At 44.6% G+C, this 13,956-nt stretch overlaps 2 protein-coding genes across 2 annotated transcripts in view; one reads left to right on the top strand and one right to left on the bottom strand.

Annotated features, from left to right (window-relative positions):
- LOC113451238 (uncharacterized) overlaps positions 1-13,956 on the top strand; it is a 176,876-nt gene that overhangs the window by 40,848 nt on the left and 122,072 nt on the right. The window lies entirely within an intron of this gene.
- Positions 1-13,956, bottom strand: part of LOC113451234 (uncharacterized) — a 58,349-nt gene that overhangs the window by 13,453 nt on the left and 30,940 nt on the right. Inside the window, exons 9-13 of the mRNA XM_087927648.1 lie at positions 11,033-11,565; positions 9,333-9,459; positions 7,458-7,540; positions 5,166-5,292; positions 2,921-4,172 (exon numbers count right to left, since the gene is read on the bottom strand). Of these exons, the coding sequence (XP_087783774.1) occupies positions 2,921-4,172; positions 5,166-5,292; positions 7,458-7,540; positions 9,333-9,459; positions 11,033-11,565 (2,122 nt within the window). The remainder of the gene's footprint in view (positions 1-2,920; positions 4,173-5,165; positions 5,293-7,457; positions 7,541-9,332; positions 9,460-11,032; positions 11,566-13,956) is intronic.

Here is a 13,956-nt window from a genome sequence, read left to right as displayed (position 1 = left end):
ACATGGCTCTATACATGCCTCAGTCAGAAGCCATATTCCCCACTCCATATTCAACAAGGTCCAAGATAAAAAGATTAATGTCAAGTCAATTAACAGATGAAAATGGCCAGCCAAACAGCAAGCTAACTTGATATATCCATATATCCAGACAAACTCTGCATACATCCACAATTCACACTCTCACACATCAGCACTCTTCTCCCTCCCTCCAGCAGCGAGAAAAAGGAGAAATATGAAGTAATGGTTCCTCTAGAAAAAGAAAGTGTTAGGATTCCGGCGATTGCCCTAATTGAATTATGAGCCTCGAACCAAGCTTCAAAAGAAATCAAAAGATTTATTAGGAGTAACATGTCCGGCATTAACCTGTATGAAGCCAACTCTGGCCTACGTAATTTACGGCCACCTGTGTCCCTGTTTCCCCCCTCCCCCCGGGTGTGTCATAAATCAGATTCTCCAATTAAGCACATTCACAGGCTGGGTGTCATCAAACACGTTCTCCGATTAAGGATTTTCATGGGCAGAAGACCTGGTAGCTTAGCTACAATCTTTGTAAGAGAAGTGTTGGAATTTACTTCTGGTTTTAAACTGCTGCTCCTTCAGGTTTCCTCTCTCCCCCTCTGTTTATGGCAACTCTATAACAGGAATAGGAATGCCTTTACAAGTTGACAGAAAGATAAGCAGGGATAAAACTGGAAATGGAGTGAGGGAAAGTAATACAGGTCGTCCTTGCTTATTGATCAGTCATTCAGCAACTGTTTGATTTTCCAATGGCACTGAGCAACTGGTACCCTTGTTTCCATGAAAATAGGACTTATATTGTTTTGCCACCCAAAAAGGCACCAGGTCTTATTTTCTGGGGGGAGGATGCCACTGACTTACCTCCGTCGCGCACGTCGCCCCCAGCCTTCTTTTCGCTGTCAGAGGCCTTCAGGAACTTCTTCTACGGCCAGCAAGACTTTCCTGAAGGCCTCTGCAGCCGATAACAGAGCTCTGTTATCGGCTGCAGAGGTTTTCAGGAAAGCCTTGCTGGCTGAAGAAGAAATAGGCCGGCAAGACAGGTGTCGGGGTGTGCGAGGCCTGGGTGCAACTTTCCAAAGGTAAGTAGTAGGGCGGCTCCACACCCCCCCATCCCCACTGTAGCTTAACTTTTAGCCATGCATACTGGAATGGGCAGGGTGTTAATTAAGGCTTATATTGGGCCCATGTATAAAAGTCAAGTAAGGACTTACTTTCGGGGGAGGTCATATTCTCAGGGAAACATGGTTACATATAACCCAGGGGAGTCAAACTCGATTTCATTAAGGGACGCATCGGGGTTGTTTGACCTTGGAGGTGGGTGGGCGTGGCCAGCTCAATGTCACTCGTGTCGGAAGCACCTGTGCTGGCCTGAGTGCTGTGCCAGCGAAAACAGGCTCCCAAGCTCCCATTTTTTTTGCTCTAACAGCCTCCTGCAATCCTCTACCAGCAAAAACGGAGCTCGGGAGGGCCATGTGAGGTACTGCAGGCCAGTCCTTCGCTGTTTCCAAGTGATCCCGTAGGCCAGATCTAAGCATCTCATAGGCCGGATCTGGCTCCCGGGCCTTGAGTTTGACACCCGTTATAACCAATCATCAGAGCTACTGTGTCACACTGATGCGGTTGCCACTGTCATGCCCCTATTGGAATCTGATTCGGAGGGGGAGGTTGAGCAGCTGTCAGGGAGTGGGAGTGTGGCTCCAGTGGCTGCGGAGGAAACTGGGGAAGGGCCCAGTCCGGCTGGGCATTCAGAGGAAGACCCAGGCCCACCACCTCTTCATTCTAGGGCACGCAGGGAGGAAAGGATAAGGGATCAACATGGGTTACAGAGGAGAAAAAGGCCCTGATTCTTTTCATTAGCTGCAGCTGGGAAAACAGGATTTTAAAAGGGTGTTTGCACATAGCAACTTTCTGGAAGAAAAGCGTGCACTATCGTTGTTTTTCAAGGCTTATCTGGGTTCTGGCATCTTCCCAACTGTGTGTGTTTCGTTATCTTTGGAAGTCTGTAATTCCTTATCCTGCCGTCCTGGGAGCAAAAACAGGCCACGGGGGGGAGGGGGAGGACACACACCATATTCTCCCCACGCTCATTTTGGGCCTAGTGGGCCTCCCTGCACTTACCTGGGAGCTAAAACGGGGCGCGTGGGGATTCTTGGATGGGGAGGGGATGGGCCAGCCAGCAATTTAACAACTGTGGAACCGTGGAAACCGGTTGAATCCCACCACTGCCTATATCCCTTCATGTTCAACAGAAGCTTCTCAGGAGATTAATGTAAGGCAAAATGCTAAACAACGAAGATTTTATCCAATCAGTGGTGTCTGACTCTTGACGATTCTATGGACTTTTCTTCTTTGAAGTTGTTCTGTGCCAGAGATCGGTGGCTTGCAGGCTGGATGCATCACATGCAGGCCACGCCCACCCCAGCTCCGTGAAAGGGGAAAAAAATCATGTGACAGCAACGTGACGCGGCGAGTTTGACGCCCGTGTTCTAAGCTCTGGCTGGTGTCAGCTTTGATGGTGTCCTTTGGCGCCTGGCTTCCTGTTAGCCCTAACTCTTTTCAAACATAATTCATTTCAGATTATTTGGGGGAAAACTCACTTTCCCATTTGGTAGTTCGGGCACATGGTTAAAAAAAACCCCTGGTGTCGCTGAAGGATCCCATGGCTTTTTTGTGCTTGAATAAATGCTACCTAGTCAGGAAAGAATCGAAGTACACCTGAATAAATGCTTGGCATCTCGATGTGTCTCTATTAATACTCGCACCTTTTCAAGGATTTTTCTGTAAGCACCTTAACTATCCATTCTACTACTGATTTCTCCTTCGTCCTTCCTTCAACTCTGCAGGTACAATTCTTTCTTCAAGTCTGTCATGCATTCGTGTCCAACTTGTCATGGTGTTCCATCAACTCAGAACTGGAGTCCACGAAGCTCTTTCAACCGTCAACATGTTTATTGGGTTGTCCCCTGTGTGAATCTTCTTATGAGAAGTCAGTTGACAGTTCCAAGTGAAGCTTTTTCCACATTCCATGCATTTGTAGGGTTTCTCTCCCGAGTGGATCCTTTTGTGAGAAATAAGATTACTTCGCTGATTAAAGCTCTTCCCGCACTCCTTGCACTTATAGGGTTTCTCCCCCGAGTGTATACTTTTATGGGAGATGAGATTACTTCGCTGACTGAAGTCTTTCCCACATTCCATGCACTTATATGGTTTCTCCCCTGAATGGATCCTTTTATGCAAAGTAAGATCACTGTTGGTACTGCAGGTCTTTCCACACTCCGTGCATTTGTAGGGTTTCTCCCCCGTGTGGATCCTTTTATGGGAAGTAAGATGACTGCTTATGGTGAAGCTCTTTCCACACTCTACACATTTGTAAGGTTTCTCTCCAGTGTGAATCCTTTTATGGAAAGTGAGGTGACCACTCTGGCTGAAGCCTTTCCCGCACTCTGCGCATTTGTACGGTTTCTCTCCAGAATGGATCCTTTTGTGAGACGTGAGCTGACCATTCTGACTGAAGTTCTTGCCACACTCCGCACACTTGTACGGCTTTTCTCCCGTGTGGATCCTTTTGTGAGACGTGAGCTGCCCGCTCTGGCTGAAGCTCTTTCCACAGTCCACGCATTGGTACGGCTTCTCGCCTGAATGGATCCTTTTATGGGAAGTCAGGGAGCTGTTTTCACTGAAGCTCTTTCCGCACTCCGGGCATTTGTATGGTTTCTCCCCCGAGTGGGTCCTTTGATGGGAAATAAAATGGTTGCTGTTACTGAAGCTGTTGCCACATTCCATGCGTTTATATGGTTTTCCTTCTGCGTGGATGCTTTGAGGGAAAGCAAGAGGGATGTCCCACTTGAAACGTTTCCCATCTTCCACGCGTCCGTCTTGCACCTCTCTCATATAAATACTGGGGCGTTCGCATGCATCAGATTCCTCTCTAATTGTCTCTCCAAATGGGAAACCTTTTTCTCCGTGATCTCCTTGGATCAGGAAAAGATGGACGTCCAGATTTTGAGAGGTAGAGGAGTTTTGGAGCTCACCATTTAACTGGTTTGCCTCTGGCCACTGTGGCCTTTGCTGGTTTTGAAATTGCTCTTCTCCAATTTCAGTTCTGGCTGTTTGGAAAGCTGCCTCTCCGTAATTCTCGTTCTCCCATCCATCACCTGTTGAATCAAAAAAGAAAGAAAAAATCTATAAGAAATTTAAAGCCCAACTTGAGACTGCTGTTAGGAATCAAACCCCATTAGCTGCTTCTTATCTAGTATTTCTCTATTAACCTATTTTTTTTTTTTTTTTTGTCTTACAGGAACTGGACATGGCTAGTCTCGTAAAGAGAAGGACCAGGGGAGACAGGATAGCAGTCTTCCATTATTTGAGGGGCTGTCACAGGGGGGAAGAGGTCAAGCTATTTTCTAAAGCCCCTGTGGGCCAGACAAGGAATAATGGATGGAAACTGAACAAGGAGAGATTTAACCTGGAAATGAGGGGAAACTTTCTGACAGTGAGAACAATCAACCAATGGAACAGCTTGTCCTCGGAAGTTGTGGGAGCGTCATCCCTGGAGGCTTTCAAGAAGATATTCGACTGCCATTTGTCAGAAATGGTGTAGGGTCTCCCGCTTGTGTGGGGGGTTGGACTAGATGACCTACAAGATCCCTTCCAACTCTGATTATCTGTTATCTGTCTTTTTATGAACCCATAAAGACATGCATGCGCAGAGATGCACACTGCGGGGGATTGAGAGTGAGAACAATCAACCAATGAGACATGAAGACATCGCGCATGCATGCACGATCCCCCGCGCTGAGACATGAAGCGTGGGGGATCGCGCACGCATGCGAAATGCATGGCTTGCAGCCGGGAAACACGTGCACATGCATAGAGGTGCAGTGCACACGGTGATCGCATACGCAGATGCATGGCGTGCAGTGGGGGAATTGCATGCGCAGGGGGCATGGGGGGGGCAGCATGCATTGCCTTCTGGGTGCTGGCACGGGAGCCCAAGCGCACGCGCAATTATCGGCACGTGAGCCGAAAAAGGTTAGCCACCTCTAGACTAGAAAATCTCCAAGATCCCTTCCAACTCTGTTATCCTCCTAGTTACTTTGTAGTAGAAATTATCATCTTAACATAAAATAAAGAAAAAAAAAACTTACCCAAGGTGGCTAAATTCCTAGCATTTTCCAGCATGACCTCCCTATATAGATTTTTTTGGTTGAAATCCAACAGAGCCCATTCTTCCCCAGAGAAAAATACAGCTACATCGTCAAAAATCAGAGGAACCTGTAATAGGAAGAGAACAATCCCCTATCAGTGAAGAGTTAGTGGAAATTATATACATATACATATACATACACATATACATACATACATATGTTTTCATATATATATATATGTTTTCATAGATATAGATGTATATAATCTTTTAATGAACAAGTCCCAATACCAGAGTTTCTCCTTGTGCTAGATGAGAGGTCTCCAAACTTGGCAACTTTAAGACTTGTGGACTTCAACTCCCAGAATTCCTCAGCCAGCTATGTTGAGAATTTTGGGAGCTGAAGTCTACAAGTCTTAAAGTTTGGAGACAACTGTGCTAGATAAATAATCTCATCCTACAGATAAATTTTGCGATACTAAACAGGAGAACACAACCTACCGATTGGTAAATGTTTTATTGATTCTACTGACTCTGCACAAAACATTAGATATTACATCAAATACCCGAGTTTCCCCGAAAATAAGAGCGGGTCATATGGGCCCGAAAATAAGCACTAGGCTTTTCGGGGGTGGGGGGGTGTCTTATTGTTTTCCATGTATGGGGGGCCCATTTCTTCTGCTCGTTCGTGGTGGGTAGGAGGCCGCGCGGTGCACCAGTGCCACCGCCACGAGGAATGGGGTGGTGGAGTTGCCTCATGCACCCAGCACCTGTTTACCTCAGGGCCCCTGCAGCCAGGCCATCCACACCCTAATACCTGAGGCCACGAGTAAGCAGAGGAAGTGAGTCGGTGGCCACATTGATTCCTGCTGTACATGGGTGTTGGTGCTGCTGCCGTGAGGCAGCTGTCGGGGCATGGATGGCCTGGCTGTGGGGTCTCTGAGGTAAGCCAGTGCAGAGCACATGGGGCAGCTCCACCACCTCTTGCCTTGCGTTGGCGGCACCACAAGCAATCAGATAGAATCGTCGGATGGTCGGCTGTGCTGGTGCTTAAGTAGGGCTTATTTTGGAGGGTGGGGGTGCAGGGCTTATATTAGATGCACAAGTAAAATATGTTAGGTCTTATTTTGGGGTTAGGTCTTATTTTCAGGGAAATGGGATATCAGAGGGTTGTGATTCCAATATTCCTCTGGACCAACTGATACCACAACCGTGGATGCTTCATTAAATAGGAACTTCAGAGCCAACCTGTAAAGAAGCTCGCTGAATCCTCTGTGAAATGTTAACTCATGGCTTATGATGTCCTTCAGGTAACAACGCAGTCCTTATTCATCAGATCAGTGAAGATTGATCCATTCCCCGATGAATGAATTCACCGGGGAATGAATTCCAGGAACAATTATGAAATGACATCAATTAAGAACTCATGATGCAGCCAGGGGTGGGATTCAAATTTTTTAACAACCGGTTCTGTGGGCATGGCTAGGTGGGCATGGCCACATGACTGAGTGGGCATGGCTTCTTTTTTTTCGCAGCAGCACCCCCCCCGCACTCAGCTGTTGGGCCTCCTCGGTCTCAGGGAAGCATCCTGAGGGGAATTTTTGCTCCCAGAAGGCTTCCCTGAGGCCCAGAAAAACAAAAAAACAGAGGGGGTGGGGGCGCAGCATCCCCTGCACTCCATTTTTGGGCCTCCTAGGCCTCAGGAAAGCCTCCTGGGGGGCGTTTTTGCTCCCAGGAAGCTCCTCTGAGGCCCAGAAAGGAAAAATGTGCAGCACCCCCCTTCCCTACACGCCCCTTTTTGCCTCCTGGGCCTCAGGAAAGCCTCCTGGGTGAAGCAGTAAGACAGTGAGGGGGATGCCAACACAGCTGATCTTCCGAACAGCTGATTTTTGGGAGGAAAAAAAAAAGAAATATCTTAAGGAGTGACAGGATGGGGGAGAATGCATTGCTGGGCGGACAGCGATGTTGGGCATGCACAATAAGGACTGACTGGGCAGGGAGGAGAAAGGCGGGTGAAAAGGGGTGGGGCCAGCCAGGGGCATGATCTGCCAGTACTCTGAACTGCGCAAAATCGTAACAACCGGTTCTATAGAACCGGTCCGAACCAGCAGAATCCCACTCCTGAATGCAGCCTTTTGTGGACTCTTATTTACGTATAGAAAGTTTGCTCATGCTCCAAATATTGATTACAGGGAAGTTAATAAAGTGAGAGAAATTGACTGTGCTATCTTGGTTGAAAATGGATGCCCCTTGAGTCATTCTAATTGGTTGCAAGAGGGAAAAGTCCTCCTACCTGAGCTGGGAGAATAACTACTGTTTCTGCTTCACTATAATGAGGAGATATTTCCACAGGTGCCATCTGTAACATTCCATTCTCTGAGAGTGAGATAAAAGAGGAGAAAATGCAGGTTTTAGAAACGTCAAAAGAATCATACACCAAAGTATTCTTGCACTCAGGCCTAAGGTCTTTTCCAAAACAAGGTCATAAAATAACAGTAGCTAAGAAACCGGGAGTTCTTGACTTGCGACCACAATGGAGCCCAACATTTCTGTTGCTAAGCAAGACAGGAGTTACAAACATTTTGCCTCATGTTATGACCTTTCTTGTCACAATTGTTAAGTAAATTACGTGTCTCAGAGTTGGCTTGTGGTCAGGGTTCCGACGATTGCCCTAATTAAATCACGAGCCTCAAGCCAAGGTTTAAAAGAATTCAAAAGATTTACAAGGAGCAACATGTCCAGCACTAACCCGTATGAAGCCAACTCTGAGATCCCTAATTTACTATCACCTATGATCTTGTTTCCCTCCACCCTCCTGGGTGTCATATATCAGATTCTCCAATGAAACATGTTCAAAGGCTGGGTGTCATCAATGATGCTCTCCAATGAAAAATTTTTGTGGGCAAAAGATCCAGTAGCCTAGGCTACAATCTCCATAAGACAAGCATGGAATGTGCTTCCGGCTTTCATCTACTGCACTGTTCCATCAATGTGAAAAACAAATGTGAAAAACAGTCCTAAGACCCCTTTTTTCAGTGTCACTATAACTTTGAATGGTCACTAAGTGATGTCAACCTTGGAAGCCATCTTTTACTTGGAAGCTTCGAGGCTGCCACATTTAGTGCCTGGGAATTTGGGAGGGGGGATTTCATAGAGAGATGGAAGATTAGACTCAACAACATTCTTTCTCAGAGAGTCAATGTCATGCCCCTGTTGGAATCTGACTCAGAGGGGGAAGCCGAACAGCTGACAGGGAGTAGGAGTGTGGCTCCGCTGACTGTGGAAGAAACTGGGGGCGGGCAAAGTCCGACTGACCAGAGCAGGGGAGAGGTAGAGCAAGGCAGAGGGAGTTCAGAGGAAGACCCAGGCCCACCCCCTCTTCATCCTAGGACACGCAGGGAGGAACAGAGAAGGGAGCAACGTGAGTTGTGTGGATTACAGGGAGGAAAGGGCCCTGATTCCCTTCATTAGCTGCAGCTGGGAACAGAGTGTATAAAAGAGGAAGCTGCACACAGCAAGTTGTTGGGAGCAAATGTGAATTTATCTTGTAGCTTTGTAGCTTATCTGTGTTCATGGAGTCTTCCCAACTGTGAGTTTTGCCATGCTTTCATGTCTGAAATGCCTTCTCTTGCCCTGTCAAGTTAATTACTTCAGCTTGGTTTGTTTGGATTTTTGATTACAGTTTGTCTGTACCTTGTTTTGGACTGAATTTTCTGCAGTCAAAGGCTGTTTCTGAGAGAGTTTTTCTCCAGCCAAAGGTAACCTGGACATTGGGGGCAAAGTTGGGAGATAATAAAGGGACTTTTATTGCTCATTTGACTGTGTTGCCTTTATGCCATGTTCCGGGTCATCACAGTCAAGGACATGTTACACTGCACCTGGAGAGGAATTTCTGGAAGAATATCTCCAGTTGGGACCATGTTTGATTGGACCATGTGATGGACTGGTGGGTGCAGGGGATGAATCTTTGAATTTCTAATGGGAAGGGAAAACCCAGAAGTCTCAGATTTGGGTTTTCCCAGATGTGCCAATAGGACAACTCTAGTAAAATGGAACTTTGAGAAAATGCTTGTCTCGAAGTTTATTGGATTGGAGTTTGTTAGTTGGAACACTGACAAGTGAATTGTTGCAAGTCAATTATGTACGGTTGTATGAATGATGGCATTACCTGGTGGGATATTCTTAGATGGCTCTTCCTGGGAGTCTTCCCCCAAGTCCACCTCCTGAGAGGGATGTAGCACATCTCCCCACGCTTTAGAGTGTTCAACGACCACCTCCACAAAGGGCTCCTGAAGCTGAAATAATAACCAAGAGGAAAGAATGCATTTCTGCCCAACGTTTCTAATTCCACAGTCCTTTTGGGGAAGCTTTTGGAAGTGGATCTGACCTGGGTTGCTCACATTGCAGCCCTGGTCAAAAGGGCCCAGCAGAGATTATACCACCTGAGACTTCTCAGGAAACAACAACAGACTGAAAAACTGCTGGTGACCTTCTACTGCTGCACCATAGAGAGTATTTTAACTTACTGCACCTCTGCATGGTTTGCCAATTGCACAGGGGCAGATAAGAAAGCACTCCAGAGGGTTAACGTCATTGCCCAGAAGATCATGGGTTGCCCTCTCCCCTCTTTGGAAGAGCTTTATAGCTCCCGCTGCCTTAAGGAAGTTCAAAACAGATCCATCTCATCCTGGGAACCCATTTTTTGAATTATGACCATCTGGCAGACGGTACAGAATAATAAAAACAAGGACAAATAGGATTAAAAAACAGCTTCTATCCCAGGGCAGTAACTCTTTTGAATTCTACTATAGAGTGCAATATTAATGCACCATCAATCAGGGGTTTTCAATTCAATTGTATAGAATGTGAAGGATGTGTGTTTGTGTTTTATTTTTATAGCTGTAATGTACACTGAAGATGGTATTTAATTTCGTTGTACGAGGTGCAGTGACAGTAAACTAAACTACACTAAACCTTTCACATGTCCTGATAAATTTACCAAAAGGAAACAATAAATAAAATAGCTTGACCCCTTCCTCCCCGTGGCAGCCCCTCAAATACTGGAAGACTGCTATCATGTCTCTCCTGGTCCTTCTCTTCACTAGACTAGCCATGTCCAGTTCCTGTAATCGTTCTTCATATGTTTTAGTCTCCAGTCCCCTAATCATCCTGGTTGCTCTTCTCTGCACTCTTTCTAGAGTCTCAACATCTTTTATACAGTGTGGTGAGCAAAAGTGGATGCAGTACTCTAGGTGCAGTATTACTAAGGTTTTATAGGGTGGTATTAGTACCTCACTTGATCTTGATTGTATCTCTCTGTTAATGCAACTTAAGGTTGCATTAGCTTTTTTGGCTGCTGCTGCACACTCCTATTTAGCTGGTTGCTATTGAGCCTGTTTCACCCAGTCTATGTGTCTAATTTTGGTTTTTCTTGCCTAAGCGTAGGACTTTCCTTTTCTCTACATTGACTTTCATCTTGTTAGGTACGGCCCAGTGTTCTAGTCTGTCAAGATCCATCTGGATCTTGAGCCTATCTTCTTGGGTGTTAGCTCTTCCTGCCAGCTTAGTAACATCTGCAAATTTGATAAGTTCCCCTTCTATTCCCTCATCTATGTCATTAAAGAAAATATTGAAGAGTGGATAATAATAAAATAAAACAATAGTTTTATCTGTCAATAATAAATGTATAAATTTATCAGTGCATATTTTATGAATAAATAATAAAATAAAAATAAGAAACTTTTCCCTCAGGAGAGTTCAATCTCCTACTGATCTTATCACTTTCCCAGAAGGGACATGTTTAAAAATGCAGTGATTGTTTTTCAACCCCTGATTCTTTTTGGGTTACACCATGGCACACCTTCTTACCTGCAGTTCTCTCTTCTGCTCCGCTTGGCTCAGAAGGAAACCTTCTGCCAGGGCTACTGCTTGGGAACTGGTCTCGGCTCTACATTCCTTGATCCAGCTTTTCATCTCCGGGGGCAGGATAGCCAAGAACTGCTCCAACACCAAGAGATCTAACATCTGAGCTTTTGTGTTTTTTCCAGGCATTAGCCACTGATGACAAAGATAGTGTAGTTGGCTGCAAACCGCTCGTGGCCCATTGGCATCCTTACCACAGAGACTTCTCAACCGTTGCCACTGACCAGCCAAGCTGGTATTTTCTTCCTCTTGGTTCTTCTGCCCAATTCTCTCTGCTTTCCATTCAGGCTGTGCAGATGACGAGAGGGCAGCATGAGCAACGCTTCTGTCCTCTGGTAGGTACTGCAAATCCATTTTGATCGCTTCTTCCAATAGAGGTAGAATTTTGTTTGTTTCTTCTTGATTTTCCATGTTCCTTTCTAGCGGACAGGGTGCAAAGATGCGCCAAGTGGCCCTCGGCCTTCTCTCTTCATCGGTTCCTGTTCTGCATCAAGAAACAGATTAAGCAATACAAGATGCTTCCAGAAGAAAACAAAATGGTAGAATTACAGAGAATCTTGTTCTCCTTCAGCAACAATTCTCCCCTGGCTCTATGGGTAGAATCCTCGTAAAGGAGACGTGAACCCATTTCCCGCCCACTGAACTGTCTGGTTTGGTCCTGCCACCCAACAGGACAGACACAGACTTCAAAGAGTAATTAGGACTGCAGAAAAAACAATTACTACCAACCTGCCTTCCATCGAGGACCTGCATACTGCACGAGTCAAAAAGAGGGCTGCGAAAATATTTACAGACCCCTCACATCCTGGATATAAACTGTTTCAACTCCTTCCCTCAACAGACGCTATAGAGCACTGCATACCAGAACAACTAGACACAAGGACAGTTTTTTCCTGAACGCCATCACTCTGCTAAACAAATCATTCCCTCAACACTCTCACACTATTTACAAAGTCTGCACTACTATTACTATTAACCGTCTCATCACTCCTCATCACTCCCTCCCACTTGTGACTGTATGACTGTAACTTTGTCGCTTGTATCCTTGATTTATATTGACTATTTCCTGGTATGATTTGATTGCTTATTGTACCCTATGACTATTATTAAGAATTGTACCTTATGAGCCTTGATTCTTGACGAACGCATCTTTTATGTACTCTGAGAGCATTTGCACCAAGACAAATTCCTTGTGTGACCAATCACACTTGACCAATAAAGGAATTCTGTTCTCTTCTTATTCTATTCTGAAAATCTGAAGCATTTCTGGTCTCTGATGGAAGAGACATATAGGGGACCGTGATTTACAGTAAAGAGATCTCTTGTCCTTCATCACTAAATGCAGAGCCCTCACATTCTGGACATGAATTGTTTCAACTCCTTCCTGGCACAACAGGGCATTGTGTGCCAAAACAACTATAACACGGGGACAGTTTTTTCCTTTGTGCCATCACTCTGTTGAACACTTAATTTTCTCAGTGCTGCCTAATGTCTATTAACCCATGTATGTGGCTGTAGTATTATTATTTATCCTTATCTTATTTAGTCTATTATTATTAATATTATTGATTTAATCTTCAATTCAATTTACAGTCTGGAACTGGTAAAAACTTAAAAGTTCTAACTGTTAGGAATCTGTCCAACAATTAGTTGGGTTGGCAATATATAAACCAACAATGTATGTTTGTAGCTTAAGACAAAGTTACTGTATTGATTTGTACTATGTTCCGATTGGTTGATTGTATTGTGAATTGCCATAAGAGGGAGCTAGAGATCATGGCTTGTTCTCTCTGACATGCTGTCTCTCTGACATTCTGTCTCTCTGACATTCTGTATCTCTGACACTCTGTTGCTATCTAAGGTTATATTTATGTTGTGCTTATACTTTGATATCTTTGTTTACTGTAAATGACAAAGGCAACCGGTAAGAAGACTTTGTAATTGGATATTCTTTGGACTGTAAAACGTATATGATCTGGACTGTTTATTGGACTGTGCTATTCCTTAAAATAAACTTTAACTCAATTTAGTGTATCTGTATGTGGCTGAATAATTATTCATAACTACTCTCATAAACATTTCCATGTGCATATCCTTGTTACTCAAGGGTTATTCTGTACATATCATAACACCAACCAAGGACCTAAGATGTAAGAGATGTTAAGGTAACATCTGAGTATATAGGCAGTTCTGAGTAAAGTGGGTTGTTGGGTTTTTTTGCAGTTAGGATATTCAGGTCTAATAAGTTTGAATTTTCCATGTATCTAGGCAGCTCTGTAGGTATTGCTCCAAAGGCTCCTTTTACTATTGATATAATCATTGATTTCTGCCTCCACAATAGTTCAACTTCAATTTGTAGATCTCTTGTTGTTTCTCTTCAACTTATTGTGTTACTATTGTTGTTGTTCTTGTTACCTCTTTTATTCATTAAACATGAAACTTAATCAACTGAACATTTACAAATGTATCACAAATACCATTGACTGGCTCTGATGGTTGATACGAGTTGCTACCAGCATCAACCAAGTATCAACCAAGTATCTTCTTAAAATATACGATGACAATGATTATGATGATGTTGCTTTGCACGTACAAGGGGTGCTTTTGTACAGATGCAAATTCCTTGTGTGTCTAATCACACTTGACCAAATACATTCGATTCAATTCCGTGTCTACAGAGATTCTCAATCATCCAGGCCACGCTTGTCCAAAGCTGCTATTTTCCAAAAGGCAACAGATAACAGATAATCAGAGTTAGAAGGGACCTTGTAGGTCATCTAATCCAACCCCTTGCCCAAGCAAACTGCCCAAACTGGACTTTCTTGGGGCTTTTTTCCCTTTGAAAACATTTTGCTTCTCATCCAAGTAGC

This window comes from Pseudonaja textilis, chromosome 2 (assembly GCF_049901715.1).
Source record: "Pseudonaja textilis isolate UNSWEBS1 chromosome 2, rPseTex1.2, whole genome shotgun sequence".
Taxonomy (NCBI): Eukaryota; Metazoa; Chordata; class Lepidosauria; order Squamata; family Elapidae; genus Pseudonaja; species Pseudonaja textilis.
This window is presented reverse-complemented; position numbering and strand designations above follow the sequence as displayed.